Here is a 23887-nt window from a genome sequence, read left to right as displayed (position 1 = left end):
CATGATGACACCATCATTCATTTCAAAAGGAAATGTTATATGCTGAACACAATCTGAATTTTGGCAGATAACGTTGAGCAGACACGTCACGTGCACATAAATAATGGAGTATGACTTTGCCTAAAACCCATTAAGGCAGTATAACATAGTTACAAAACAAAGTCTGAACTGCTTTAAAAACGTGCATTCGTAAAAAACAGTGAATAAAGCAGCTTTACAACAATGGGACCCTGACCAAGAGGCTGTCCATGGTGCTGAAAGTGACTGCATGGCGTGTAACCCTTTTTTAAATGGAAATTAATACAAAAAGAGCACAAAGGGGAAACCCTCAAAGCTAAATGTTTAACTCACCTCTAGAGGAGAGTCTGGTTCATCCAAGATGCTCTTCTCACTCTGTATCCGCTGCATCGTCCCTGTAGAACTGGGGTCCATTATCAGAACGTTCTGACTACCGGCTCCGCCGAACTTACAGTCACTCTTTCTGGAGTCAGTCGTCCTGCACACCTCGTAGTTGTACACGTGTTGGAGAGTCCCTGTCCCCAAAGTGTCTGAGTAACGTGGTGGATAATACGGAATCACAGGGAGATTGGAGTGATACATGACGCGAGACTGTCTCCACCTGTAGATCTTCACTGATATAATAACCACTAGACAGGTGATGAAGAGGAAGGAAACTACAGCCAAAGCCAGCACTAAGTAGAAAGTCAGGTTGTCGTTGTACTCCTTGTCTTGTGTAAAGTCAGTGAACTCAGACAGCACTTCAGGGAAGCTGTCCGCCACCGCCACGTTAACAATGACTGTAGCTGAACGAGAGGGCTGCCCGTTGTCCTCCACGATAACAGTCAGTCTTTGTTTCATAGCATCTTTATCAGTGACTTGGCGGATAGTTCTTATTTCTCCATTCTGTAAGCCCACTTCAAACAGCGCCCTGTCTGTGGCTTTCTGTAGTTTATAGGAGAGCCAGGCATTCTGTCCAGAGTCCACATCCACAGCCACCACTTTAGTGACCAGATAGCCCACATCTACTGAACGAGGCACCATTTCAGCCACCAGAGAGCCACCAGTCTGGACTGGGTACAGAACCTGAGGAGGGTTGTCGTTCTGGTCCTGGATCAGTACTTTCACAGTCACGTTGCTACTGAGTGGAGGGGAGCCTCCATCCTGCGCTTTGACAACCAATTGAAGCTGTTTAATTTGTTCATAATCAAAAGAACTAACTGCGCTAAGAACCCCAGTTTCCGAGTTTAAAGACACATAAGTAGAGATTGGACTCCCACTGACTTGTGTGTCCTCTAAAAGATAGGATACTCTTGCGTTTTGATTCCAATCAGAGTCTCGCGCGCTGACAGCAAATATGGAAGTTCCAGGGGAATTATTCTCTGTGATGAAAGCAGAATAGCTGTTTTTATTGAATATAGGTGCGTTGTCGTTTACGTCAGAGATTTTAAGGTGTAACTTTGTGGAGCTAAAAAGTGGGGGAGACCCCAAATCAGTGGCTGTTATTGTTATATTATATTCTGAGACGGATTCTCTATCAAAATGTTGATCTGTGATTAAATTGTAATAGTTTGTTAAAGATGATTCGATCTTAAAAGGAAGTTTACGATCAATAGAACATTTTATTTGTCCATTTGTTTCAGAATCTGCATCTTTTATATTTAAAACAGCAACAGTTGTACCAGGACGTGCATCCTCTGATACAGGGCTAGAAAATGACATAATGTTTATAATTGGCGCATTGTCGTTGACATCAAACACATCTAATGTTATTTTACTCGTCCCGGTTAGGCCACCGTGGTCCTTTGCCTCGACTCTGACCTCGTATTTTCGGTCTTTTTCATAATCTATCCGACCAGAAACAGAAACTGTGCCTGTGTTTTCATCAATACTGAATACATTCCTCACATTTCCTTTCGTCTTAGACAAACTGTACGCGATGACCCCATTTAAACCACTGTCAGCGTCCGTGGCATTTACAGTTATAATACTAGTTCCTTTCGTTGTGTTTTCCATCACAGATGCTTTATACACCGACTGGTTAAACACGGGAACATTATCGTTGGCATCTAACACGGTGACATCTATATTTACTGTCCCCGATCTCTGTGGTGTTCCTCCGTCAACTGCGATGAGTTTTAAAGACAGATGTGGATGTCGCTCTCTGTCTAAAGGCTTCTGGAGAATCATTTCAACATATTTACTTCCATCTGGATTTGCATGTTGCTTCAATATGAAATGTTCGTTTGGCGACAAAACATAATCTTGCAACGCGTTTTGGCCGACATCTAGATCCTCTGCACTTTGCAGTGGAAACTGGACTCCAACTACAGCTGATTCACTGATTTCAAGGCAAATAGGCGTATCTTTATTTGGGAAGACGGGTGCGTGATCATTTATATCTAAAACCTCAACAGTTATTCTGTGCAATTCGATAGGGTTTTCCAAAATCACCTCAAAGCTGAAGCTACACGGAGTCACGTCTCCACAAAGCTGCTCTCGGTCTATTCTCTCATTCACGACTAGAATCCCTTTGTCTGTCTTCAGCTCGGTGTAGTGAATGTTTTCTCCGGTCACGATACGGGCCCGCCCCGAACGGAGCCTCTTCAGATCTAAACCTAGATCTTGCGCTACATTCCCGATAACAGAGCCTTTCTTCATCTCCTCTGGTATTGAATAACGAATCTGACCACCTACCATGTTAACCGCATGAAACAGAAACACAAGCAGTCCAATTTGACATCGAAATCCATAAAACAATCGCCATCTTGTGCATGTAAAAGATCCTCCAGTTGCCATCGTTGCAACAAGGAATAAATAAATAAATATCCAATTGATATGATGGCGAAGCCGGTTCTGATATATCCCTGACAACTAAACACGTCTTCAACTTTACATCCAAGCATGTGAGATCATGTTCTCTCGTACTAATCCTCGACAAAACAGAGCGCGGTCTTCACTGTAGCAGTTGTATGATGGACTGAATGACGACATAACATGAAATAATGTTTTACTGACCAACAGCGTCCCTTAGAGTGAAAAAGCTGAACATCAAATAAAGCCCCTGCCGCTGAGCTCTGTAGCACACGGACTGAACAAATCTATATTGTGGAAATCACTCTGGAATGTCTTTAAATATAGTATGTGTGAATTAAAACCAATTCAGCTCATCAAAAATGTATTATGTCATGTTTTAAATGAAAACACAAAGCACTTTTCAAAACGTATGAGGACATTAAATCTCATTCTAAAATGATTTGACTACAGCGCACTCAGTCCCAAAGAAAGAAATCGAAATAATGTATATTTACAGGAAACCCATAAAACCAAATTAATGAGTACAAGGATTCAACTGTTTGTCTCGTTTCTTGAAGACTGATACCGAAATGAAGCACTACCCTCTAAAATACACTCATGCCCAACAATCCTATATAAGGAAATGTTTAACGGCAATATCACCGGTCAGAAGAAAACAATGCAGAATGAGGGCGAGTCACTAAAATAATCGTGAAGAAAACGAAAGAAAATATTCCAATCAATTTACTGAGACTGTATTCTTTAACTTTTCCTGCTGCCTTCATGTCTGACATGATGACACCATCATTCCTTGCCAAAAGGAAATGGTATAAAGAACAAAATCAGAACATTGGCAGATAACTTTGAGCAGACACGTGACGTGTGACCATAAGTAATGGAGTATGACTTTGGCTAAAACGCATTAAGGCAGTATAACATAGTTACAAAACAAAGTCTGTGTGGCTTTCATCCAGAATTCAATGCTTTACAAACGTGCATTGATGAACACTTTGAAAAAAGCAGCATTACTGTAATGAGACGCTGATCAAGATGCTGTCCATGGTGCTGAAAGTGACTGCATGGTGTGTAACGCTTTTTAAAATGGAAATTATTAAAAAAAGAGGACACAGGGGAAACCCATGAAGCTAAATGTTTAACTCACCTCGAGAGGAGAGTCTGGTTCATCCAGGATGCTCTTCTCACTCTGTATCCGCTGCATCGTCCCTGTAGAACTGGGGTCCATTATCAGCACGTTCTGACTACCGGCTCCGCCGAACTTACAGTCACTCTTTCTGGAGTCAGTCGTCCTGCACACCTCGTAGTTGTACACGTGTTGGAGAGTCCCGGTCCCCAAAGTGTCTGAGTAACGTGGTGGATAATACGGAATCACAGGGAGATTGGAGTGATACATGACGCGAGACTGTCTCCACCTGTAGATCTTCACTGATATAATAACTACTAAACAGGTGATGAAGAGGAAGGAAACTACAGCTAAAGCCAGTACTAAGTAGAAAGTCAGGTTGTCGTTGTACTCCTTGTCTTGTGTAAAGTCAGTGAACTCAGACAGCACTTCAGGGAAGCTGTCCGCCACCGCCACGTTAACAATGACTGTAGCTGAACGTGAGGGCTGCCCGTTGTCCTCCACTATAACAGTCAGTCTTTGTTTCACAGCATCTTTATCAGTGACTTGGCGGATAGTTCTTATTTCTCCATTCTGTAAGCCCACTTCAAACAGCGCCCTGTCCGTGGCTTTCTGCAGTTTATAGGAGAGCCAGGCATTCTGTCCAGAGTCCACATCCACAGCCACCACTTTAGTGACCAGATAGCCCACATCGACTGAACGAGGCACCATTTCAGCCACCAGAGAGCCACCAGTCTGGACTGGGTACAGAACCTGAGGAGGGTTGTCATTCTGATCCTGGATCAGTACTTTCACAGTCACGTTGCTACAGAGTGGAGGGGAGCCTCCATCCTGCGCTTTGACAGTGAATACTAGCTGCTTGATCTGTTCATAATCAAATGAGCGCACTGCGTGTATTACTCCGCTTTCTGCATTAATAGAAATATACTCAGAAACTTGAGATCCGCCTATCTCACACGCTTCTAAAATATAGGAAACACGGGCGTTCTGGTTTTCATCCAGATCTTTAGCATTAACTCTTAGAACAAATGCACCTGGGCTGTTATTCTCTGTGACGAATGCACTGTAGGGGACTCGTGGAAATACCGGGGCATTATCATTGACATCCGAGACCTTAAGATAAAAGGTCCTTTTAGTTAAGAGGGGGGGCGATCCTGCGTCTGAGGCAATTACAGTGATGTTACATTCCGACAGATTTTCACGATCTAATGCAGCATCAGTCATCAATACATAATAATTTCTAACATTGGATTTAATTTTAAAAGGAACATTGCCTTCGATCGTGCAACTTACTTGTCCATTTCCACCAGAATCAAGATCTTTAACATTGATTATGCCAATAGTTGTTCCAGCAGGGGAGTCTTCTGACACAGGACTCGTGAATGACATAACGTTAATGACCGGAGCATTATCATTTACATCGATTACCTCAATATCAACTTTGCTAGAATCTGTGAGTCCGCCTTGATCTTTGGCTTCAACCCTAAACTCAATTTTTTTGTCTTTTTCAAAATCTATTTCCTTTGCCACATATATTATTCCAGTAGCTTCATCTATATCGAAAAAGTCAGCAATCCCTGCTTTAGATTTTGAAAATGAATACGCTATCTTTCCGTTTGAACCGCTATCTATGTCGCTTGCATTCACAGTAACAATACGAGTTCCTTTTGGTGCATTTTCAACCACCATGCCCTTATACAATGACTGATTAAACACAGGAGCATTATCATTAGCATCTATAATGTGGACATCTATATTTACTGTACCCGATCTCTGTGGATTTCCGCCGTCCACAGCCGACAGTTTTAGAGACAGGCGTGGCTGTTCTTCTCTGTCTAAGGGTTTCTGAAGCACCATTTCAGCATATTTACTCCCGTCCGGATTGACGTTTTGTTTTAAAACAAAATTGTCGTTCAGAGTTAAAATGTAGTTCTGCAGACCATTTTCCCCGACATCAGCGTCGTCCGCAATCTCCAAAACAAAACGAGAACCAAGCACAGCGGATTCGCTTATTTCAAATTTTAGATTACTGTTTTGGAAAGTGGGAGCGTTGTCGTTTGTGTCCAACACTTCTATGGTAACAGGGTGCAACTCCATTGGTTTTTCCAACAAAATCTCAAAGGTAAAGCTACACGGTGTTACCTCTCCACAAAGCTGCTCTCGGTCTATTCTCTCATTCACGACTAGCATCCCTTTGTCTGTCTTCAGTTCGGCGTACTGGATGTTTTCTCCGGTAACGATGCGGGCCCGGCCAGTACGCATCCTTTTCAGATCCAAACCGAGGTCTTGTGCAATATTCCCAACAAGGGAACCTTTCTTCATCTCCTCTGGGATTGAATACCGGATCTGTGCCTCCATTTCATTCACAAAAATAAATAGAAAAATAAAAAGATACACTGCTCCTCGCAATTGTCCAAACAATCGCCATGTTAGTCCTCTGTCACGAGGATGTTCTTTAAATGCCATGTGAAAACAGAGCCCTTAAAGCAAACTGAAGAAGGAAGTAAATATTTCAACTCACTGGGGGAAACACATGAATTCCAGGTAAATTTAGATTACGTTAAACATGTCAACTCTGTCTCCGATGAGCCTAAACTATATGAAACGAATAGCATATCCTCTTGTATAACGCAGTGACAGAGGAGTGGAAAGCCCTGCCTCACTGCACGGTTGAATTTATATACCAGGCAACAGCGTCACTTAGAGGCTAAAACACGAAAATTGTATAACCGAAAATACAACTTCACGAGTTTGGTGTTCCAGATGATAATATCTAGCGTAATGGTATATAAAAAATAAAAAATAAAAAAATAATTTGAGCTAAATGTAATGCCACGCATGTTATTTTAATGTTAGCATATTGTGTATGTAAAGAAATGAAATACACATAAAGACAATATTTCCCTGTGTACAATGCACTGCCAAAATACTAGAAATAAAGGAGATAGTAGTACAAAATATATAGTTAACAAACCTCAAAACGCTTACAAATCACAACATGCTACTACTTGATTATTCATGATATTATAATAATAATTAGTGTTAGTATTATTACGCTTAGTCATGAAATTGTGAAATTAAATTCTACGAGGATTTCAAAGTAAAGCCAGCGCAAAGTCTTCAAATGAAAACTGTTTCTCAGTGCAATATATTATTTCAGGACCATGGAGAGCAAAATGACTGCATAACTCTATTCTCGCTACAAATATTTGTATCAATAACAACACCTGCACGTTAACCATCAACATTATATAATACGAGCAGATTATATAACTTGCGTAAAGTCCCACAGACCAACTTACCAGAGTAGACGTGTTAGAAACTGAGGATGGCTGCTCTCCATTCTGCAGATTTTCAGTTCCAGCGTCATCCACACTAACCAAACTTTGACTCATGGGTTGCACATACTGTATGTCACTCTTTCTGGAGTCCGTCGTCCTGCACACCTCGTAGTTGTAGACGTGTTGGAGAGTCCCTGTCCCCAAAGTGTCTGAGTAACGTGGTGGATAATACGGAATCACAGGGAGATTGGAGTGATACATGACGCGAGACTGTCTCCACCTGTAGATCTTCACGGATATAATAACCACTAAACACGTGATGAAGAGGAAGGAAACTACAGCCAAAGCCAGCACTAAGTAGAAAGTCAGGTTGTCGTTGTACTCCTTGTCTTGTGTAAAGTCAGTGAACTCAGACAGCACTTCAGGGAAGCTGTCCGCCACCGCCACGTTAACAATGACTGTAGCTGAACGAGAGGGCTGCCCGTTGTCCTCCACTATAACAGTCAGTCTTTGTTTCACAGCATCTTTATCAGTGACTTGGCGGATAGTTCTTATTTCTCCATTCTGTAAGCCCACTTCAAACAGCGCCCTGTCTGTGGCTTTCTGCAGTTTATAGGAGAGCCAGGCATTCTGTCCAGAGTCCACATCCACAGCCACCACTTTAGTGACCAGATAGCCCACATCGACTGAACGAGGCACCATTTCAGCCACCAGAGAGCCACCAGTCTGGACTGGGTACAGAACCTGTGGAGGGTTGTCGTTCTGGTCCTGGACACGTATAATAACAGTTGTTTTCCTATTTAGAGGTGGCGACCCTCCATCCTGCGCTTGGACCTTTATGTTGTACTCTTTGACTTGTTCAAAGTCAAGTGAACGCAAAGACTGAATGACTCCACTTTCCGTATTGATGGAGAAATATGTGGATACCGGATTTCCATTCACTTCTCCGTCAATAAGAAAATATGATACCCGTGCATTCCGATCCTGATCTGGATCAGTGGCGTGGATCTGCAACATAGCTACACCAGGTGAATTGTTTTCCATTACCTGCGTGATGTAAACACTCTGGCTGAAAGTTGGTGCATTGTCATTAATATCAGTAACGTCTAACACTACAGTTTTTCTGCTGGATAAGGCAGGGAAGCCCTCATCTGTGGCAGTAAGGGTGATATTGTACTTGGAAAGCTTTTCTCGGTCAAGGATTTGCTGCGTGACCAATGTGTAATAGTTTCGGAGAGACGATTTAATTTTGAACGGGAGGTTTTCATCAATATTTAAATGAACCTGGCCATTTCTACCTGAATCTTTATCTTGAACACTAATTAACGCCACAACCGTGCCAGGGAGGGAATCCTCTGAAATCTTACCCGAAAAAGAAGCCATTGTGATTATTGGACTGTTATCATTTGCATCTGCTATTTCGATTATTAATTTGCTGGCGCCCACTACACCCCATGGGTCTTTTGCTTGAAGGTTTATTTCGTAATTTGAAGACACTTCGTAATCGATTTCGCCAGTGAGTTTAACATCCCCCGTGTAAGAATTTATTTCGAAAGGACACGACAAATCCTCCTCTAAGTGAGTGAAATAATATGTAACGTTACCATTGTAACCTTGGTCCGCATCTACAGCACTGACTTTAGCAATAATTTTGCCTTGCAAAACATTTTCCAAGACAGATGCTTTGTATACAGACTGCGTAAAAACGGGTGCGTTGTCGTTTGCGTCCAGAACAGCTATGTGTATCTTTACTGTCCCAGACCTCTGCGGTTCCCCACCATCTACAGCCGTTAGAATAAGCGCATGCTCGCTTTGCTTCTCGCGGTCCAAACCAGTCCGAAGCATCATTTCAGCATTTTTACTACCATCTGTGCGAGTGTGTTGTTTGAGGACAAAATGACGATTTTCCTTCAAAGAGTAGCTTTGCAGTGAGTTTATTCCTACGTCAGGATCAGCTGCGCTTTCAAGCAGGAACACTGTCCCGGTGGGCGTTGATTCGCTTATTTCCAAATGAATCTCCTTTTTAGGAAAAGACGGAGCATGATCATTTACATCTTGAATTTCGATGGTTATGGAAAATAATTCAAGTGGATCTTCGAGGACAATTTCTAGACTAAAGCTACACGGTGATTTCTTGGCGCATAATTTTTCTCTATCAATTATTTCATTGACGACAATATGCCCTTTGTTCTGGTTCAGCGCGACATATTGGTTATCATCATCTATAACAAGTCGAGCCCGACCAGAAACCAACCTTGTGACATCCAAGCCAAGGTCTCTTGCAACGTCTCCGACAAACAATCCTTTTCTCATCTCCTCTGGTAGAGAATAACGAATTTGTCCGCTAACTGCAGCAACAAGGCAGAATAGCAAAATGGAGACACTCCAATCCGAGATGATTTTGCTCTTCAGAATATCCATTTCTTCCCACGAATTTCAGCTAACAAATGAAACAGTTATCCGTATAAGGAGAGAGGCCTTGTATCTCGATTACAAAATGAAGTGTAACTCAGTATTCCCTCAAATCCACACAATGACAACATCTATAACAGAACCGTACGGGATATGCACACAACGTTGAAGACGGGCGGTGATTTGTGATAAGGCTGACGTTAGACGAATCAAAGTCTGCTTAGGCAACAGCACCACCAACAGTGACGAAGAGAAACAACAACATCATCATCGTCATCATGGGGACCAATGATCCAACTGTATAATCACTAGTGTGTCCAAACCAGCCCTTCCTGCCTAATTTATAATAACGGGGATGTAGAACATCCAAATTAATTGGAAAAATGAAATAACTTAAAACAATGCTACACTTTGTAGTTTTAGATTGGACAGATAACTGTCCGTTGTCATCACGAAAATAGATAGATAGATAGATAGATAGATAGATAGATAGATAGATAGATAGATAGATAGATAGATAGATAGATAGATAGATAGATAGATAGATAGATAGATAGATAGATAAATAGATCATCTTTTGTCCCCTGATGCAATCGGACTGTGACCTACATTTGAGCTGTGGATGTCCATCTAGTATGAAACTGTTACGCTCAACCATGAGCATGAACGAAAGCTGACACATATCACAGCAGTATATATTTCTTCTCCATTCAGCTACAACATAATGTTCGCACAAGTAATGTCTATTTCTTTTTAGTAGGTCACAATAATGTCTGTTCAAATACAATATTAGCATACGGCCGCAGAAAATAACATTCTGCACATCGTGATATTGCATTATTCAGGCAAGGACTGAACATCAGGATGATGAATATGCATGTAGTTTAAAACCTCGAGTGGAATCACACAGCACACAAAAATAAGAGCAATACAGCTGTCTGTGCTCTAAAACTGCAGCATAAAATCTCAGTCTTGACAGACTTTTAAAGCTAGGAGATTTAAATACACTCTGTGTGTACTGAAAATAGATGCAAAGGAAGAGAGCAAGAGTAAAGAAAATGAATCTCATTCTTGGAAAAGATTTGATTGATGAGTTTGAGTGTGGTGTTGATGAAGATGCAATACCAACATTGTTTTGACATTTAAAGAATAAGGACAATCGTCTTACCTGCTGGATGGAATTTGACGTTGTATTCAAGGAGTGCACCAAAAAAGGAAGGAGAAAATAGATAACAGTTAGTATGAGTCCTAAAAAAGAAATCTGATCTTGTCATGATTTCTCTTACATTAATATAGGCATTGTACACACATGAACAGTGAACTGTTGACTCATATAATGATTTGATCTTGTGTTATTTCCAGAACAAAGCTGTCTCATTCTTGACTTACTTAAGACTTTCTTCTTGTTAAATAATAATAAGTTATTGTCAACCAAGATAAGAGCTTCAACTGGGTGAGTTATGTTCTGCTCACAAAAATAGAGCCCTGTTATTCCTTTTTAAATTGAGCCTTCAGAAGCTTTGACTGTCAATTGGCAGCAACTTGTGATGAAATGTTACCGGAAAGACAGCTCTCACCTCTTATTTAACCTGGAGTATACGTTTTTCTAAATAACTTTTAGGTCTATTTTGGAGCAACTATAGCCATGTATGTAACTCTAAGCATGCATGCTTAGAGTTACATACTTTTCTATCATTCTCCAATTTTGTTAACCACACTGCTTAAACCCGTGATAAGGTAACCCAGATAACAACATACATGAAGCATTGCTTGTTTTTCCACCTCCTTCCATGACTGAAATTAGGAGCACAGATGAGCCTGCAGCTGCAACATGATTCAGCAACATGCATGAATTCACATGGGAATTATTTTGATGACAAAACCTCTCTGCTTCATGGAAAAGTCAGTAGCAGGCAGGTCCACTCACACACACACACACACACACAAACAAAAAAATCACCATTTAACTAAGACTCAAATGGTCTGAGTGCAGATCCACACCTTTCATGATTCATCACAGCATTTTGTTTTACACTGCTTTTGACTTTAAGTGCTTCGTTTTAGCAGTACAATTTTACCTTTACTTTCTTATTTGATAACTGAAACCTGCATATGTCTTAAGAGGCTTTGGAAAAGTCTAATTCACAGTTAATCTAAAAACGTATGGTTTAAAAGAACAAAATAAAGAAAATGATGTTTGTATCATTCCTTATTATTAGCAGTAGTGATAGCAATGTATTAATTTGAGTCTTCGTTAGTGTGAAAGTTTTTATTTTCTTGTTAACTAGAGTTGTCTTGGATTTTTGTGCTGGCCAATCGTTTTGGTTTGTGCTACATTTATGTCCTTTTCATGTTCTTTGCAAAAGGTCATGGGCAAATGGTGAAGTAAGACACAATCTTCTCTTCAAGTTTATTTTTCATCAGTACACACATGGTCTGTTCACATATTGTTCAATTCATAGCATAGTGCAAAAGTTTTATTACGTTTGAGTCACACAATAAATCATGTAATATTTTGTGAAAACATAACATGGCATTAATAACGTGTCTGCAGTTTACTCCAAGTCAAAAAAATCGACAGTGAATAAAGGTGAAGAATGTTTTACACAACAAACAATCACAAAGGCATGAGAAATACCGGGGACAAAGCAATACTATTAATAGCTATATCTACAGTTCCTCAACTGTATTGTTCTCATAAAATCAGAAGATAAAGTGATAAATAGATGAATCAGAAAGGTATACCATGCATTTAACAAAAACTGAAAGATAAAGAGAGAGACTACTAACAGATTAGAGTAGAACAATTAGAAGAGGCAGGTAAACAAACAAGTCACAACAAGTAAACTGTCTGAAAAACTTTTTCAAAGATAAAAAATACAATACAAAATCTAAAAACACCAGATGTAAATAGTATAACTAATTTATTTGTTCTAATATGCTTCTATTTTCGATAATATTTAATAATATAGCCTATGTACATGGGTTAAGGTTACCGTCGATAGTCAGGTGATTGGGGATGAGATTGAGGTTATTAGCAAAACTCCAAAAACATTACAAAACATATATCCAACCAGGCATCGACATCATATTCACGCACAAATACAATTCTAACATATTTGGCAGGCAAAGGGTCGACACATAATTCAGCGCACTGGGAGTATTGTACAACATCCTTAACATATTGTTATTGCCGACTCTCATTTGATAACGTAACAAGGATGAGGTGCACCTGCCCTCACCTTCAGACTAGCCTGCCGTAGTGTGTTTTTTTGATAGGCTGCGCTTCTTTGCTTCAGTGTGTCAGTGTCTGTGCTTGAACCGAAACGAAAGTCGCCTCTCCACGACCCCGTGGTCAAGAAGGAATCATAGCGCTCATCTTTTAGCAGGGTCCCACAACGGCTTATATCCGTGAAAGGGGGGAGGTAGGTTGTGGGGAAAACGGGGAGACTATCGGTGGTTGACCGATAAGCATAACTACGCCTGCAAAGCTTAAAATAAAACACACCACTAATTAACATGATTAAAAGAGAGGAAACGGTTGTAAGAGCGATAATCAAATATAGTGTTAAGTTATCGTTGTGCTGTGACTCATCTGCAAACTCAAAGAGTTCGTTTAAAACAGGCAGCCCATCGCCAATCATTACGTGGACAGTAGCTGTGGCAGAGAGAGATTCAGGCCCATTATCCGTTATTGAAACAACAACAGTTTGTTTCGCTTCGTCGTCCTCCGTGAATGCTCGTACAGTTCGGATTTCTCCTGTATGCAGACCGACCATAAACAAGTTAGGACGCGTTGCTTTGATTATTCTATAGGAGAGCCAGGCGTTATGACCAGAGTCGGCGTCCACAGCAACCACCTTTGTAACCAGGTAACCTCTTGGTGCTTCAATTGGCACCATATCCTCACCAATGAACCCGGTGGTTTGGACAGGATATAAGACAGCAGGCGCATTGTCATTTTGGTCCATAATAAACACGTTAACAGTACAGGTGGTGAAGAGTGGAGGGTCGCCTCCATCTCGAGCTGTCACCTTAATCTGAAAGTGTACTGACTGTTCGTAGTCGAAAAGGCGTGATGTGAATAGCTCACCAGTGTCTGCGTTGATGGTTAGGAAGGAGGACACTTCTGACTTTGTGTCCTTTGATATTTCGTACCGTATTTTAGCATTAGATTCGTTGTCAATGTCCACTGCTTTTACTTTCATGACAAACGTGCCAACGGGTTGGTTTTCCAAGATGTTGGCATTACACTCGCTCTGCGTAAAGGTTGGACGGTTATCATTTATATCTAAGACTAAGATTGTTATAACTTTAACACTGGAAAGTGGGGGAGAGCCCGCGTCCGTGGCAGTGACTGTGATGGTATACTCGGATTGAAGTTCTCTGTCTAGTATTCCGTCAGTCACTAACATGTAATAGTTTTTTACCTCTGATACTAATTTAAATGGAACATTGTCTGGGATTGTGCAGGTGATGCGCCCACTGCTTCCAGTGTCCAAGTCATACACATTAATCAGAGCAACCATAGTTCCTGGTTTAGAGCCTTCCACCACGTTAGCAGAGGCTGACTTTACTTCTATCATTGGTTTGTTGTCATTTACGTCAATTACGTCAATTATAAGTTTACAGTGAGACGCCTGGCCACCCCCATCTTTAGCTTGAACATCCAGCTCGTGCGTACTAGACTCTTCGTAGTCAATGACACCTGCCAGACGAACTTTTCCGCTCAGAGGGTTAATTTCAATAACTCCTCCCATTTTGTCTGACAGGTGACTGAAAGAGTATGTTATCTCTCCATAAACACCTTCATCTGAGTCCGTGGCATTCAGCGTTGCTATGACAGTCCCTATGGCAGAGTTCTCCAACACAGATGCTTTGTAAACTCGTTGGCTAAAAACTGGGACATTGTCGTTGGCATCCAAAACACGGATATGAATAGAAGCAGTTCCTGATCTGACTGGATTACCCCCGTCAATTCCATTGATTTTCAGTACATGTTCAGCTTGTGCCTCCCGGTCCAACGCCTTTTTAAGAACTAGTTCCGGATAAGCATTGCCGTTTATTTGGGTACTCATTTCCAGTGCAAAATGATTATTCGGGCTCAGTTTATATTCACGGACTGAGTTGGTTCCGAGATCGGGGTCATGCGCGCTCTCCAACGGAAAGCGCCTCCCCAGAACAGTGGATTCGACTAAATCTAGTCGTATCTCCCCTGCAGCGAACACTGGGCTGTTGTCGTTTATATCTGCAATATCCAGAACTATGCTGTAAGCTTGAAGGGGATCTTCAAGCAGGAGCTGGTACTGCAGGATGCAGACATTGACTTGCACGCATAGCTCCTCTCGGTCTATCCGTTGGCTGATCAAAAGATTGCCTGACGCAGTGTCCAGTTCACACAGCTGGCTAGTTCCTTCTGCAACAACACGGGCTCGACGAGCGTCAAGTTCCGTCACTTTCAGCGCCAGATCCCGCGCAACATTCCCGATAACCGACCCCCGCAGCATCTCCTCTGGAAGGATGTAACGGACTTCTCCAAACGAAAAACCAAAAAGGAGGCAAAACAATAAAAAATGCAGCCACGGTTTAAAGTTTAATCGCTGATCCATTATTAAACATGCTTTCGGAAACAGATGTATAATCGACATTATAGCTAAATTCTAAACGTATACATCCAAATATTCAACTGAAAATGCTGCTGTAATCCAACGGTTGCCTGCTTCTCTCGCTGAGTTAATCATGCTCTATTAAGGACGCTGTCTGCTCGGATTCCTCTCTCTCTGTCCCCATTTCACTGCTGCGCTCTCTCTCTCTCTCTCTCTCTCTCTCTCTCTCTCTCTATTTTTCACTCTATTTCTCCCTCTCTCTCTCTCATACCCAGTCTCTCTCTCCTTCTCTCCCTCTTCCACACCCACACACAAACAGCATGCATACACAGCCCTCGGCTCTAACCCAATACTCCAGTTCCACTGACACAGATGATGTGAGACACGCTAGCAGCCATGAATCAGACATTATAAAAGAGCGTCCCCATGAGACCGAAAACATTATTACAACAGTGGACAATATGCCATGAACATCACCTTGTATTATATAAACAAACTAAGATCAGGAAGTCGTAATCCTAATATCATATAACATGAACATTCATGGCAACAGGGGATGGAAAGGAAAAGCATGCACCTAAACAATGCAATCATGTATAGCTCTGAAAACGAATGCTTATGTGTTGTTGATATTCTTAGCGATTATCCCAGTGACACAATGATTTGATTCTACTCGAATTGATTACAATGCATTTAAGATGGGTGAGAGCCCAAACCACACACACAACATTGACGGACACACAGTTCCAAAGGTTACCACAATAAATGGTTTGGTCATTGCAACATTAAAGCTTCTGTGATCTGCAATCTTCCAGATTAGGTGGGCTTGTGCTGCATAAGTTTAGCTGTTGATCCAGTGCAACTACTTGAGTTTGTTGTTGTCACATTAATCACATCTGTGTCCAAACAGGACAGCAGGCAGAGAGCAGAAAGTCTGCAGAAAATATAATTGGAACTAAATGGCTCCAGAACTTATAAACATCCCGACATGACACAGAGAAAAAGAAAAAAACATCAAACCCCTCACATCCTCTGCCTTGATTCAAGTTATTCCATCATGGAGGTGCTAAAGAGCACTCTACAAATAGCCTCCTTCCACATGCCATAACACTCAGAATTAAATGCCATAAGTCGAAACTAATTATCTGTATTAGCACAGCAAAAGAAAATCATCTTACTGGACTATATGTTTGTTATTTATAGTGCAACATCACCTGATAGCTGACAATATATTCTTCAATAAATGTATGTACAAATTACGAACTCAGAAGGGAGAGATGTTTACAGAGAATAATACAAAATCACATGGCTATTGCTTGATAAATGTACAATAATATTTAAAAATAGTAGACAAATAAAAAGACTAACATGGTCAACATGAGACAACGTTGTGTGTGCTTGTGTGTGTGTGTGTGTGTGTGTGTGTGTGTGTGTGTGTGTGTGTGTGTGTGTGTGAGAGAGAGAGTGTGTGTGTGTGTGTGTGTGTGCGAATGAGTGTGTGCGTGTGTGTGTGTGTGGGGGGGGGGGTGTTTGTGTGTGTACATCTATGATAGGAACCATGTGCATACCTCAGGAGAATCATCGCAATCTCCAAAAGCATCAGCGAAGTCTGATGGACTTTTCCTCAGAGTCTGGTCAGCAGGCAGCGTGTTGTCATTGTAAGAACTCACGAACTTAAAGTCACTGGTTCTAGAACCTGTTGTCAGGTACGCGTCATAATTGTAGGTGCTGCGTAAAGTTCCTGTGCCGTCAACGTCTGCGTAATTGGGAGGGAGATACGCGCTGGGGATGGCAACTGCTCCATCAAACAACAGTCTGGGTTTTCTCCTGCGACAAAACCTCACACCCAGGATGATGATGATGAAGGTCAGAAAAAAGGTGGACACGGACACCAGCGCGATGATCAGATAAGAGGTCAGTTTGGAGTTCTTCTCGTCATAAGAAATATCCTTCAGTTCTGGCACCTCAGCCAAGTTATCAGAAATAAGTAAATACATGGAGCAGGTTGCAGAGAGAGAGGGCTGTCCGTTATCTTTCACGGACACAATGAGGTTCTGTTTCATGCTGTCAGACTCAAAAATGTCACGCTGGGTCCTGATCTCTCCGCTGTGGAGAACAATGGTAAAAAGACCCGGATCAGTGGATTTGACTATATGATAGGACAGCCAGGCGTTCTGTCCGGAGTCCGCGTCCACCGCGATCACTTTGGACACCAGAGAGCCTCCGAGTGCAGCTTTGGGGACCAGCTCGGTCATGAAGGAGTTGCCCTCCGGGGCGGGGTACAGTATCTGAGGAGAGTTGTCATTCACATCCGATACGAACACACTGACGGTCACGTTGCTGCTGAGCGGAGGAGAACCGTTGTCTCTGGCCATCACGTGCACTTTAAAACTCCTGAACTGTTCATAATCAAACGACCTCACAGCGTGGATCACCCCCGTGTCTCCGTTAACAGATAAATAGGAGGACACCGGGGCGCCGTTCACCTCACCCGGTAACAGAGAATAAACCATGGTACCGTTTTGTCTCCAGTCGGGGTCTCGAGCAGTAACGGAACATAAAGTGGAGCCAGGTTTGTTATTTTCAGTCACATAAGCGCTGTAGGACTGTTCCTCAAACACAGGTGGGTTGTCGTTGATGTCTGCTACAGACAACTGGACAGTTTTAGAGGAGGACAGAGGTGGAGAGCCCTCGTCAGTGGCAGTGATTGTAATGTTGTATTCAGACTCTAGTTCACGGTCCAGTTGTCCTGTGGTCACCAGAGAATAATAGTTTTTAATAGAAGGAACCAACTTAAAGGGGACGTGTTGCTGAATGGAGCAGCGGACCTGTCTGTTAGTCTCAGAGTCTCTATCCTGCACGTTGATGATGCCCACCTCTGTACCAGGTGGGGTGTCCTCTGCTATTGGATTTGTTATGGATTTTAAATTGACTACAGGTGCATTGTCATTCGCATCAGTGATCGAAATTATTATTTTAGCATATGATGACAGCCCTAACCCATCTTTTGCTTTAACGCGTATTTCAAATGAGGTCGTAGTTTCATAGTCAACAATGCCAATTACTCGTATCTCACCGACTTTACGGTCAATACTAAATATCTTCTTCACATCGTCAGTAACATGTCCAAATTCATAAGTGACGTCACCATTGACCCCCTCGTCTGCATCAGTAGCGCTAACTGTGACCACTACAGTATCTACAGGGGAGTTCTCAGGCAGACTGGCTTTATAAACGGCCTGGCTAAACACTGGGGCGTTATCATTAGCATCCAGTACAGTGACGTGTATGACTACAGTACCTGATCTCTGAGGGGAGCCTCCATCTAAAGCTGTAAGGAGTAAATTGATCTCTTGTTGTTTTTCACGATCAAGCTCTTTTTCAAGAACAAGCTCTATTGTGTTTCCGTCAGCAGACAAAATGAAATGATCATTCTTTTTAAGGCTGTACTGTTGAACTGAATTCTGTCCTACATCCGCATCGTGCGCCTCTTCAATCACAAAACGAGCTCCGCGGTCTGCAGACTCTCTAATTTCTATATTAATCAAGTCTTCCTTAAATTGTGGGGAGTTATCATTAATATCTTGAATGTGTAGATTAATCCGATGGAGCTCGAGAGGATTCTCCAACACAAGCTCGTGCTTTAGGATGCACGAAGCCTTTTCTCCACAAAGCCCCTCTCGGTCCATCCTGTCACCGACAATCAACTCTCCGTTATTCAGGTTTATGTCACAGTAACGTGTATCAGTCCCATCGGTGTCAATGCGGGCTCTTCTGTTGGAGAACGCCGCCCTGTCGAGCCCCAAATCCTTGGCCACATTTCCAATAACTGCTCCTCGTTTCATCTCCTCTGGAAAATTGTAGCTCATGTCTCCATATGTGACGTGAAGAAAAAACAGGACGAAATGGAAGCAGCACGCTGGAAACCAGATTATTTTAGAATCCATCATCGTCGATTGGTTCCTAACAGGTTGAGCAATAAAACGAACAATTCCGTTCAACCGCATAACGCAAAAAGCAACAGCGAGTCCCGGGTGATTGTTCCTATTTTGACAATGGAGCACAACGATGTTCGTCCACACTATAGGCTAGAGGAATTCAAACATCTTAAGGCTGGTGTATAGCGCCACCGTGAGTCAAATTCGACAAAAAACACTAATAATCATAAATAAAACGGAACACTTCAAACCTCCGGTATCCTGCGTTATATTTAAGTTTATATGTGAATGGAACAAACTCCCTACGACTATGATTAAGAAGCACTCTTTAAAACGTCAGGTATCCTTGAGATTTAAACCAGGAAACAATAGAGAAACACGCACCTTCAACAAATAAGTCTTCCAGTATATGCAAAAAAAGCACCCTGGTATTAAGGCTCAGGCTATGAATGTACTGTTAGGATGTATAATTATGACTGATACTTTTCTAATTGGAGTGTTGTTACAGTTGGTATCCAAACCTGTATATCTGTGTTCCTCCCCCTGGATGTAATGCTAACCTGCATTAGTGTTTTCACATCGGTTATAATGACCCTATACCATGTAAAGCCTCGCTGATTGAAGCCAAGATCAGAATGGTGAATTGTTTATCTTTCATTTAATCGTTTCTTCTGTTGTCTCATTCATATTGTTTGACTGCATCCTTTACAGCCAAACGTTTAAATAAAATAAGTTCAGATATTTTTGCTGACTAGTTATCTGAAGCTGGATGAATAATGGTTAATCTAAATACACCACAATACAACCATGTGTTGCACATCTACAGAGTTATAAAAGTGTTTCTCAAAAAGTTTTGAGTTAAGTTATTTTTTTTCATTACAATGAGGCACTAAACCTTTAAAGAATTAACACAGGTATAATACAGTATACGTTCCACTTAAGTCATTAAACATATACATGCATTTAACTACATGGCGTTGTCATCATATGTATCTACATGTGGACTTCTTAAAGTCCAATTGGTTATTTCAATCACATATCAGGCAGAGTAGTGGAGTCAAATTGTTGAAAGTGTGGGAAAAAAAGTAAACAAAAAGTTTCTGAAATGACAGCAGCTGCTTAGCACCAAGGACAGAGAAATTAGTTGAAAACAGTGGGCATAACAAGAAGAGCACACACAACACAGAGACACGGTGTGTGTGTGTGTGTGACTGAATGAAAAGTGAGATGTGGGAGAGAGAGGTGTATTTGGCGTTTGTTTCAGAAAAAAAGGCCATGCCCCTTAAAGACCACCGGTATACGTCTACCAACTTGTGTACTGCAGATCTACAAGTACTTTGGTGAATCAAGGCAATTGCAATACACCACACCAGTTAGAGATGCAATGAACCAACCATTGCTCTTTTCTGAAAAATACAATTGAATAAAACCTCTGTCTTGCGATTAGAGCAGCAACAAGATAGAAGTTGCATTAGATTGAACACTTTCGATAGAACATAATACATGTTAAAACAACCGGAGATGGCAACATACCAAAGACACAAATTAAGAACAATCACTTTAAACCCAGTCAATCCAGAAAAAAACATCAGACAGCTGATAAAATGTACTTGAAGAAAACTCTCTGGGTAACCGGGAAAGAAAAGTCCCTCTTTCTGTCAACATGACCTGTCTGCCTTTATGAAACTCACTCTGTATTTTAATGATCAACAAAGGGTAAAAAAAAAGACACAACAACAAGTCTCAATCATAATAGAACAAAACACAGACAGGATAAGACAGATGAAATTCATGTTAGAAATAGAATAAAGGTCATTCATTCATTCAGAGCGTATCATGAAGCATGAATAAATGAAGCCAAAATCTTAAAAAAGATCACTTAATTGAAATACAGCCACAAGGACAGCGAGAAGCTGGGAGAGTCAAATTCACCCCACTGGTTTAAAACAGTATAATCAACTGAGCACTCACATGAACAAACAGAGACAAGTTGGCTGTGTGTGTGTGTGTGTGTGGGTGTGTGTGTGTGTGTGTGTGTGTGTGTGTGTGTGTGTGTGTGCGCGTGTGTGTGTGTGTATGTGTGTATACATCTATGATAGGAACCATGTTCCTACCTCAGGTGAATCATCACAATCTCCAAACACATCAGCAAAGTCTGATGGACTTTTCCTCAGAGTCTGGTCAGCAGGCAGTGTGTTGTCAATGTAAGAACTCACGAACTTAAAGTCACTGGTTCTAGAACCTGTTGTCAGGTACGCGTCATAATTGTAGGTGCTGCGTAAAGTTCCTGTGCCGTCAACATCTGCGTAATTAGGAGGGAGATACGCGCTGGGGATGGCAACTGCTCCATCAAACAACAGTCTGGGCTTTCTCCTGCGACAAAACCTCACACCCAGGATGATGATGATGAAGGTCAGAAAAAAGGTGGAAACGGACACCAGCGCGATGATCAGATACGAGGTCAGTTTGGAGTTCTTGTCGTCATAAGAAATATCCTTCAGTTCTGGCACCTCAGCCAAGTTATCAGAAATAAGTAAATACATGGAGCAGGTGGCAGAGAGAGAGGGCTGTCCGTTATCCTTCACTGACACAATGAGGTTCTGTTTCATGCTGTCAGACTCAGAAATGTCCCGCTGGGTCCTGATTTCTCCTGTGTGGAGACCAATGGTGAAAAGACCCGGATCAGTGGATTTGACTATATGATAGGACAGCCAGGCGTTCTGTCCGGAGTCCGCGTCCACAGCGATCACTTTGGACACCAGAGAGCCTCCGTGTGCAGCTTTGGGGACCAGCTCGGTCATGAAGGAGTTGCCCTCCGGGGCGGGGTACAGTATCTGAGGAGAGTTGTCATTCACATCCGATACGAACACACTGACGGTCACGTTGCTGCTGAGTGGAGGAGAACCGTTGTCTCTGGCCATCACGTGCACTTTAAAACTCCTGAACTGTTCATAATCAAACGACCTCACAGCGTGGATCACCCCCGTGTCTCCGTTAACAGATAGATAGGAGGACACCGGGGCGCCGTTCACCTCACCCGGTAACAGAGAATAAACCACGGTACCGTTTTGTCTCCAGTCGGGGTCTCGAGCAGTAACGGAACATAAAGTGGAGCCAGGTTTGTTATTTTCAGTCACATAAGCGCTGTAGGACTGTTCCTCAAACACAGGTGGGTTGTCGTTGATGTCTGCTACAGACAACTGGACAGTTTTAGAGGAGGACAGAGGTGGAGAGCCCTCGTCAGTGGCAGTGATTGTAATGTTGTAATCAGACTCTAGTTCACGGTCCAGTTGTGCTGTGGTCACCAGAGAATAATAGTTTTTAATAGAAGGAACCAACTTAAAGGGGACGTGTTGCTGAATGGAGCAGCGGACCTGTCTGTTAGTCTCAGAGTCTCTATCCTGCACGTTGATGATGCCCACCTCTGTACCAGGTGGGGTGTCCTCTGCTATTGGATTTGTTATGGATTTTAAATTGACTACAGGTGCATTGTCATTCGCATCAGTGATCGAAATTATTATTTTAGCATATGATGACAGCCCTAACCCATCTTTTGCTTTAACGCGTATTTCAAATGAGGTCGTAGTTTCATAGTCAACAATGCCAATTACTCGTATCTCACCAACTTTACGGTCAATACTAAATATCTTCTTCACATCGTCAGTAACATGTCCAAATTCATAAGTGACGTCACCATTGATCCCCTCGTCTGCATCAGTAGCGCTAACTGTGACCACTACAGTATCTACAGGGGAGTTCTCAGGCAGACTGGCTTTATAAACGGCCTGGCTAAACACTGGGGCGTTATCATTAGCATCCAGTACAGTGACGTGTATGACTACAGTACCTGATCTCTGAGGGGAGCCTCCATCTAAAGCTGTAAGGAGTAAATTGATCTCTTGTTGTTTTTCACGATCAAGCTCTTTTTCAAGAACAAGCTCTATTGTGTTTCCATCAGCAGACAAGATGAAATGATCATTCTTTTTAAGGCTGTACTGCTGAACTGAATTCTGTCCTACATCCGCATCGTGCGCCTCTTCAATCACAAAACGAGCTCCCCGGACTGCCGACTCTTGCATTTCTATATTAATCAAGTCTTCCTTAAATTGTGGGGAGTTATCATTAATATCTTGAATGTGTAGATTAATCCGATGGAGCTCGAGAGGATTCTCCAACACAAGCTCGTGCTTTAGGATGCACGAAGCCTTTTCTCCACAAAGCCCCTCTCGGTCCATCCTGTCACCGACAATCAACTCTCCGTTATTCAGGTTTATGTCACAGTAACGTGTATCAGTCCCATCGGTGTCAATGCGAGCTCTTCTGTTGGAGAACGCCGCCCTGTCGAGCCCCAAATCCTTGGCCACATTTCCAATAACTGATCCTCGCTTCATCTCCTCTTGAAAATTGTAGCTCATGTCTCCATATGCGACATGAAGAAAAAACAGGAGGAAATAGAAGCAGCACGCTGGAAACCAGATTATTTTAGAATCCATCATCGTCGATTGGTTCCTAACAGGTTGAGCAATAAAACGAACAATTCCGTTCAACCGCATAACGCAAAAAGCAACAGCGACGGAAGTCGCTGTTGATTGTTCCTATTTTGACAATGGAGCACAACGATGTTCGTCCACACTATAGGCTAGAGGAATTCAAACATCTTAAGGCTGGTGTATAGCGCCACCGTGAGTCAAATTCGACAAAAAACACTCATAATCA

General features: G+C 42.1%; 6 protein-coding genes across 6 annotated transcripts; all 6 read right to left on the bottom strand.

The window, feature by feature from the left end:
• Window positions 1-342: 342 nt before the first annotated feature.
• Window positions 343-2796, bottom strand: LOC117737989 (protocadherin beta-16-like). Its single transcript, XM_034544250.1, has one exon. The coding sequence runs from the start codon at window positions 2794-2796 to the stop codon at window positions 343-345; it is 2454 nt and encodes an 817-aa protein (XP_034400141.1).
• Window positions 2797-3946: 1150 nt separating this feature from the next.
• LOC117737988 (protocadherin beta-16-like) lies at window positions 3947-6400 on the bottom strand. Its single transcript, XM_034544248.1, has one exon. The coding sequence runs from the start codon at window positions 6398-6400 to the stop codon at window positions 3947-3949; it is 2454 nt and encodes an 817-aa protein (XP_034400139.1).
• A 193-nt stretch (window positions 6401-6593) lies between these two features.
• Window positions 6594-9636, bottom strand: LOC117737986 (protocadherin gamma-A11-like). Its single transcript, XM_034544246.1, has 2 exons — window positions 7237-9636; window positions 6594-6641 (listed from the first exon to the last, which is right to left on the bottom strand). Exons 1-2 carry the CDS (start codon window positions 9634-9636, stop codon window positions 6594-6596), a joined length of 2448 nt encoding a protein of 815 aa, XP_034400137.1.
• Window positions 9637-12730: 3094 nt separating this feature from the next.
• On the bottom strand, window positions 12731-15376 carry LOC117737735 (protocadherin gamma-A6). Its single transcript, XM_034543885.1, has one exon. It carries the CDS (start codon window positions 15273-15275, stop codon window positions 12828-12830), a length of 2448 nt encoding a protein of 815 aa, XP_034399776.1. The 5' UTR covers window positions 15276-15376; the 3' UTR covers window positions 12731-12827.
• A 1401-nt stretch (window positions 15377-16777) lies between these two features.
• Window positions 16778-19272, bottom strand: LOC117737731 (protocadherin beta-15-like). The gene has a single exon (XM_034543881.1). The coding sequence runs from the start codon at window positions 19238-19240 to the stop codon at window positions 16778-16780; it is 2463 nt and encodes an 820-aa protein (XP_034399772.1). The 5' UTR covers window positions 19241-19272.
• A 1989-nt stretch (window positions 19273-21261) lies between these two features.
• On the bottom strand, window positions 21262-23667 carry LOC117737742 (protocadherin gamma-A11-like). Its single transcript, XM_034543892.1, has one exon. The coding sequence runs from the start codon at window positions 23665-23667 to the stop codon at window positions 21262-21264; it is 2406 nt and encodes an 801-aa protein (XP_034399783.1).
• Between the last annotated feature and the right edge of the window lie 220 nt (window positions 23668-23887).

The sequence above is a fragment of the Cyclopterus lumpus genome, chromosome 10 (assembly GCF_009769545.1).
Source record: "Cyclopterus lumpus isolate fCycLum1 chromosome 10, fCycLum1.pri, whole genome shotgun sequence".
NCBI classification, from domain to species: domain Eukaryota; kingdom Metazoa; phylum Chordata; class Actinopteri; order Perciformes; family Cyclopteridae; genus Cyclopterus; species Cyclopterus lumpus.
The sequence above is the reverse complement of the archived record's forward strand: the minus strand, read 5'-3'. Positions and strand labels throughout refer to the sequence as shown.

Bases quoted from the DNA above. Each gene is read 5' to 3' on its own strand.
- LOC117737989 (XM_034544250.1), bottom strand. From the start codon at position 2,796: ATGGCAACTGGAGGATCTTTTACATGCACAAGATGGCGATTGTTTTAT.
- LOC117737988 (XM_034544248.1), bottom strand. From the start codon at position 6,400: ATGGCATTTAAAGAACATCCTCGTGACAGAGGACTAACATGGCGATTG.
- LOC117737986 (XM_034544246.1), bottom strand. From the start codon at position 9,636: ATGGATATTCTGAAGAGCAAAATCATCTCGGATTGGAGTGTCTCCATT. The intron at 6,642-7,236 runs GTAAGTTGGTCT...TTCGTGTTTTAG, and splicing joins TTTCTAACACGTCTACTCTG to CCTCTAAGTGACGCTGTTGC.
- LOC117737735 (XM_034543885.1), bottom strand. From the start codon at position 15,275: ATGTCGATTATACATCTGTTTCCGAAAGCATGTTTAATAATGGATCAG.
- LOC117737731 (XM_034543881.1), bottom strand. From the start codon at position 19,240: ATGCGGTTGAACGGAATTGTTCGTTTTATTGCTCAACCTGTTAGGAAC.
- LOC117737742 (XM_034543892.1), bottom strand. From the start codon at position 23,667: ATGATGGATTCTAAAATAATCTGGTTTCCAGCGTGCTGCTTCTATTTC.